The sequence below is a fragment of the Bombina bombina genome, chromosome 7 (assembly GCF_027579735.1).
Source record: "Bombina bombina isolate aBomBom1 chromosome 7, aBomBom1.pri, whole genome shotgun sequence".
NCBI classification, from domain to species: Eukaryota; Metazoa; Chordata; class Amphibia; order Anura; family Bombinatoridae; genus Bombina; species Bombina bombina.
In genome coordinates, this window is record NC_069505.1 from 558,518,545 (window position 1) to 558,526,044 (window position 7,500).

The window sequence follows — 7,500 nt, forward strand, 5'->3', positions numbered from 1 at the left end:
AACCCCAGACGAAATACATATATTTATATTGTACCAAAATACCATCAGATATATGTAACAAAGCGATGAGTTTGAAAAAAAGACAGAAGGCCATCAAGTTCAACCTATACAAATCTAATACACTTACAAAAAAGCTCCAATTAAAAGGGACACTAAATCCATTTTTTTTCTTTCAAAATTCAGATAGAGTATGCGATTTTAAGCGACTTTCTAATTTACTCCTATTTTCATTTTTTGGTAGCGCTTGCTGATTGTTGGCTACATTTACCAAAAAATAAATAAAAAAAATGGGCTAGCTCCTAAGCATACAATCCTGCTATTCAAATAAAGGTACCAGGAGAACAAAGAACAATTGATAATAGACAAATTAGAAAGTTGCTTAATATGACTCATTTCCTTAGGCTTACCTCTTTGTTGGAGTCATCTATTTTTTGGAGAGGTCGCCTTATTCCTCCAGTTGCTTTTTTAGGTTTTGAACTCTTCCTCTTTCTGCTACTCTCTCTGGCTTCAGATTCTGCCGAAGTGCCAGATGTTTCCACACTCATTGTTACCTGCAGAGGACAACACATATCGTCAAAGGCACAAATAGATCACTCTAAGATAAAACATATTTTTGCTACATTAAAGGGACAGTCTACTTGATTTTTTTATTTGGTTAAAAAAGAGAGATAACGCCTTAAAGGGAAATGAAACCCAATTTTTTTCTACCATGGTTCAGATAGAGAAAACAATTTTAAACAACTTTCTTATTCACTTCTATTATCTAATCTTTCATTCTCTTGGTATCAGTTGTTGAAGGAGCAGTAATGCACTACAAGTTTCTAACTGAACACATGGCTGAGCCAATATGTATGTATGTATGTATGTATGTATGTATGTATGTATGTATGTATGTATGTATGTACGTATGTATGTATGTACAGGGAGTGCAGAATTATTAGGCAAGTTGTATTTTTGAGGATTAATTTTATTATTGAACAACAACCATGTTCTCAATGAATCCAAAAAACTCATTAATATCAAAGCTGAATAGTTTTGGAAGTAGTTTTTAGTTTGTTTTTAGTTATAGCTATTTTAGGGGGATATCTGTGTGTGCAGGTGACTATTACTGTGCATAATTATTAGGCAACTTAACAAAAAACAAATATATACCCATTTCAATTATTTATTTTTACCAGTGAAACCAATATAACAGCTCAACATTCACAAATATACATTTCTTACATTCAAAAACAAAACAAAAACAAATCAGTGACCAATATAGCCACCTTTCTTTGCAAGGACACTCAAAAGCCTGCCATCCATGGATTCTGTCAGTGTTTCGATCTGTTCCCCATCAACATTGCGTGCAGCAGCAACCACAGCCTCCCAGACACTGTTCAGAGAGGTGTACTGTTTTCCCTCCTTGTAAATCTCACATTTGATGATGGACCACAGGTTCTCAATGGGGTTCAGATCAGGTGAACAAGGAGGCCATGTCATTAGATTTTCTTCTTTTATACCCTTTCTTGCCAGCCACGCTGTGGAGTACTTGGACGCGTGTGATGGAGCATTGTCCTGCATGAAAATCATGTTTTTCTTGAAGGATGCAGACTTCTTCCTGTACCACTGCTTGAAGAAGGTGTCTTCCAGAAACTGGCAGTAGGACTGGGAGTTGAGCTTGACTCCATCCTCAACCCGAAAAGGCCCCACAAGCTCATCTTTGATGATACCAGCCCAAACCAGTACTCCACCTCCACCTTGCTGGCGTCTGAGTCGGACTGGAGCTCTCTGCCCTTTACCAATCCAGCCACGGGCCCATCCATCTGGCCCATCAAGACTCACTCTCATTTCATCAGTCCATAAAACCTTAGAAAAATCAGTCTTGAGATATTTCTTGGCCCAGTCTTGACGTTTCAGCTTGTGTGTCTTGTTCAGTGGTGGTCGTCTTTCAGCCTTTCTTACCTTGGCCATGTCTCTGAGTATTGCACACCTTGTGCTTTTGGGCACTCCAGTGATGTTGCAGCTCTGAAATATGGCCAAACTGGTGGCAAGTGGCATCTTGGCAGCTGCAGGCTTGACTTTTCTCAGTTCATGGGCAGTTATTTTGTGCCTTGGTTTTTCCACACGCTTCTTGCGACCCTGTTGACTATTTTGAATGAAACGCTTGATTGTTCGATGATCACGCTTCAGAAGCTTTGCAATTTTAAGAGTGCTGCATCCCTCTGCAAGATATCTCACTATTTTTGACTTTTCTGAGCCTGTCAAGTCCTTCTTTTGACCCATTTTGCCAAAGGAAAGGAAGTTGCCTAATAATTATGCACACCTGATATAGGGTGTTGATGTCATTAGACCACACCCCTTCTCATTACAGAGATGCACATCACCTAATATGCTTAATTGGTAGTAGGCTTTCGAGCCTATACAGCTTGGAGTAAGACAACATGCATAAAGAGGATGATGTGGTCAAAATACTCATTTGCCTAATAATTCTGCACTCCCTGTATGTATGTATGTATGTATGTATGTATGTATGTATGTATGTATGTATGTATGTATGTATGTATGTATGTATGTATGTATGTATGTATGTATGTATATATATATATATATATATATATATATATATATATATATATATATATATATATATATATATGCGCATGCAGTCACCAATCAGCAGCTAGAACCTAGGTTCTCTTCTGCTCCTGAGCTTGCCTAGATAAACCTTTCAGCAAAGGATAACAAGAGAAGGAAGCAAATTAAATGATAGATGTAAATTGGAAAGTTGTTTAAAAGTGAATGTTGTGTCTAAATCATGAAAGAAAATGTTTGGGTTTCATGTCCCTATAACTATTCATTCCCCAGCTTTGCATAACCAACATTGTTACATTAAAAGGGATTGTCTAGTCAAAATTAAACTTTCATGATTCAGATAGAGCAGACAATTTTAAGCAACTTTGTAATTTACTCCTATTATCAATTTTTTTTGTTCTCTTGGTATCTTTATTTAAAAAAAAAAAGCAAAAATGTAAGCATAGGAACCGGACCATTTTTGGTTCAGCACCTGGGTAGCACTTTCTGATTGGTGTCTATATGAAGAATAAAGATATCAAGAGAACGAAGAAGATTAATAGGAATAAATTAGAAAATTGCTTAAATGTACGTAAAAAACAGATGGTGCGCTGAGAACAGCTACGGTATATGAAATATGATAATTAAAATCCAGAAATTAATTTATATACTGGTAAATTAAAAATCTCAAATAACTCATATAACACAGTAAATCACAATATTTAATAAATAAATATAATCAATTTAGAACCACCGGTGGTATACTCTAATATTTAAAAAACTATGTAAAAAAGCATGGATTATTGAAAGGTACATTCACCTCATGGCTGAAACATTCCCAGCTATACCATTTCATCCACAGCAACCAATTTAGAGAAGACTTAGTGAGACCGCCCACTCCCTTTGAGCAACTATGCCTGTCGGAGAATCCCTTTAAAGGGACACTGAACCCAAATGTTTTCTTTTGTAATTCAGAAAGAGCATGCCATTTTAAGCAACTTTCTAATTTACCTATTATCAATTTTTCTTCGTTCTCTTGCTATCATTATTTGAAAAAGAAGGCATCTAAGCTTTTTTTTGGTTTCAGTACTCTGGACAGCACTTTTTTATTGGTGGATGAATTTATCCACCAATCAGCAAGGACAACCCAGGTTGTTCACCAAAAATGGGCCGGCATCTAAACTTACATTTTTGCATTTCAAATAAAGATACCAAGAGAATGAAGAAAATTTGATAATAGGAGTAAATTAGAAAGTTGATTAAAACTTCATGCTCAATCTGAATTACGAAAGAAATTTTTTGGGTACAGTGTCCCTTTAAGGGAACTTTGTCTCGAGCAAAAAACGCCCTTGAAAATGCAAAGCAACCCACCCCTCCATCATTCACGACACAATGGCAACGAGATTTAAACATTCAATTAGAAGAGAAAGATTGGCAGATAATCTACAATAATACACGTAAATCGTCCACCTCCACAAGAATTATTGAAATGAATTTCAAGGTTCTCATGCGTTGGTACTTAACACCGCACAGATTGCATAAGATATACCCTTCCTCGACGGCGCATTGCTGGAGAGGATGTGGAGAAACGGGAACCATGGCCCACATATGGTGGCAGTGCCCCAAAATCTCCACATTTTGGAGATCAGTAGAGAGGGTATTACGAAAAATAATGGTCAGGAATTTCATCCTCACCCCCAAAATAGTGTTATTAAACCAAAACCCAGTACTCCAGTGCAAACTGCGCACTATACTTACAAGGATATGTATAAATAGTGCAAAATCATTGATTGCGCAGCATTGGAAGTCTGCAATAGTTCCAACAACGGCTATCAAGGGTGTCAGAAACCATCCCTATGGAACAATATGGGTATTATAAGCAAAATCAATTAAATGTATTTTTAGATGTTAAATTTTATTGGGAGACACTTTCAAACACACTAGATCGCCCACCCTGAGATAAAAAAAAAGAGGATACTGTTGACTAATGAGGGATTTACCTCCATTTTAAAACATGCCAACTACCTAGAACCAGAAAGACGAAACTGACTTCGCAAATATAGCAAATAGAATATAGGCTCAGGTATATCACATTGCAAATATATGTATTTCCAGTGGTTATTATTATTCTCCTTCGATAGCCTTCTCTGGCGTGTGACTGTGTTTGTTCCGTCAGAGTACAATGGTCATGTGGTGTGTATCGACCAATCAGCTTGCAGTTCTCACGCTGTCAGATCCGAAGCGGTAGATTCAAAAAAAGAAACACAGAGCGCTCTGGTTTTTCATTGAGATCATCTAAGCCGGAAGAAATCCAACAGTTCATATACTCATAAGCTCATCTACGCGTTTCAGCCACGAAATGGCCTTTATCAATATAATGCATCCTGTTCCTGTTCTGCCTTTTATAGCCCTATACCGTATCCTGTTTGCCATTTTTCAATTTTTTCAATTTTGTTTTTGCTTAAAATTGCATGTTCTATCTGAATCATGAAAGTTTAATTTTGACTATACTATTCCATTAAAGTGAAGGTAAATTTTTAACATGTTGAAGACACAAAGCAATAATTCTACACTATAATAAGCCAATCGCTAACTTTTTTAAAAAAAAAAAATGATTCTATATTAGGGAAATAAAACCTATATATAAACTCATACCATTGCTATCTTTACTCCTCCCAACCGCTATTTCCGGATTTTCTAATGAGTGACGTATAGCGCAGTCCCACTCGCTCTATACGTGTTGCCAATGCGCGTTCTCGATCCTCCGCTCAACTGCGCATGTCGGAATCGGCGATTTCCTCCCTCTCTGTTTATTTATTACTGCCAATAGTGCAAAAAGGACAAGCGTGTTAGCCAAGCTGGGTTTTGGCAGTAAGATGGTACAATACCTCTGTCAGTTAAAACTATTCACTAGATGCGGCCATAAAATAGAAATAGTACGCATGCGCAAAACGGGAACACGCATTTACTCAGATGAAGAATTAGCCTTAAGCGCATGCGCATTTCAGCAAGTAGGCAGATGACGTGGGGTCACAGCCGCCTAACGGCCAGATTTTCAACTGGCTGATCAAAAACGTGACCAAGCTATTAAAAAAAAAAACAAAATAAAAAACTGGTTGTTTTTTGCATAGCGGAAAATAGGTAATGAAAACTAAGATTACTGGATTTAGAATAAAAATGTAAAAAATAATGAATGAAACTCCTGTTTATTTTTAACAAAGAATTGGATTGTGGATCAGCGTCAAGGTAACTTTACCTTCACTTTAATATACTTTATAACCTCTAAGTTTGCATTTTTCTTAGACCCTGCAGGCCGCCTCTTATCTCAATGCTTTTTATTGGATTTTTAAATTATGCACAACAGCCATTTAGTGCTAGTTTATGCGGGCCATATAGATAACATTGTGCTCACTCCAGTGGAGAATGATAATGGTTATGCCGGAATCAGCACAAATTGGCTAAAAATGCAAGTTTACTTTTAACATTGTGCTCACTCCTGTTGTGTTATTTATGAGTCAACACTGATTGGCTAACATGCAAGTCTGCCAAAAGCACTGAGATAAGGGGCAGTCTGCAGTAGCTGAGATACAAAGGTAATCACAGAGGTAAAAAGTGTATAAATATAAGTGTTGGTTATGCAAAAATGGGGTATGGGTAATAAAGGGATTATCTATCTTTTTAAACGATAAACAATCTTCAAGTAGACTGTCCCTTTAAACACTATTGTGTATATAAAGCCTAGAAAACACCATGAGATGCAGACGTTTTGTGCTGCGCGAGGGATCTTATGTATGTATGCGCCAAAATATGATAAGACTGATTGCTAAAATAAATGAAGAGATTTTTAGTGAAAAAATACAGAATGTGCTAAAACAATGCCCTTCTCCAAAACTGTAACAGAGACTTCATCCTAGGCAATTAACCCGGCCCTATATTTTATTAACAAATTAACTGAAATATCTGTATTCCCTTTGTTGACATTAAAGGGACATTAAACACTAAATAAATGCTAGATAGAATGCTGCATTCAAAGAAAAGATTAGTCTGAGAATAACAAGTAGATGTGTTTTTTAAGTTTCATTAGTTGTTTAAATATTGACAATTTAAGTGTAAAGTTTTAGTGTCTATAAAACACTGGGAGCTGCCATGTTGTAATTTAGGTTACCTTCTCTGCTGTGGCCAATTAGAGACAGTTATAAATAGGTCACTAGAGTGTGCAGCCAATGGCTGTGTAGAATATAACAATGTTCTGCACTTCCATTTCTAACAGGAACTGAAAAGTTCACAATTTCAGAATGGAATTACAGGAAAAGGGGACAAAATAAATAATGAAAGTATATTGCAGAGTTTAATTTATATATAAAATGTATCATTTTCTATTACCATCCCAAAGTGTTTATTGTCCCTTTAACAAAGAAAGTGGTAATTGTATCCCCCAGTTGCTAGTAATACACACAAAGTAGACATTTAAAAGGATTACCAAATACAGTAGAACTTAATAACTGACAAGTATAAAATAAAAAGAGAATGCGATAAAAAAAAACCAACAACTTAATTTAAAGGGGCATGAAACCCATTTTCTCTCAGGATTTAGAAAGAGCATGCAATTTTAAACAACTTTCTAATTCACTTCAATTATCTATTTTGCTTCATTCTCTTGATATCCTTTGCTGAAAAGCATATCTAGATAGGCTCAGAAGCTGCTGATTGGTAGCTGCACATAGATGCATTGTGTGATTGGCTCTCCCATGTGCATTGCTATTTCTTAAACAAAAGATATCTAAAACATGAAGCAAATTAGATAATAGAAGTAAATTGGAATGATGTTTAAAATTGTATTCTCTACTTGAATCATGAAAGAAAATTTTTGGGGTTTGGTGTTCCTTTAAATATCAAATGAGCAGTAGAATATTTTCTGTCAAATTTCAATATTAATCCAATTTTCCC

General features: G+C 36.0%; 1 protein-coding gene across 2 annotated transcripts in view; it reads right to left on the reverse strand.

Annotated features, from left to right (window-relative positions):
• The window catches only part of LOC128667040 (uncharacterized), a 75,307-nt gene that overhangs the window by 57,841 nt on the left and 9,966 nt on the right, over nt 1-7,500 (reverse strand). For both annotated transcript variants that reach the window (XM_053721904.1, XM_053721905.1), the window contains exon 2: nt 408-551. In XM_053721904.1, coding sequence (XP_053577879.1) covers nt 408-545 — 138 coding nt within the window. In that variant the 5' untranslated portion in view covers nt 546-551. The remainder of the gene's footprint in view (nt 1-407; nt 552-7,500) is intronic.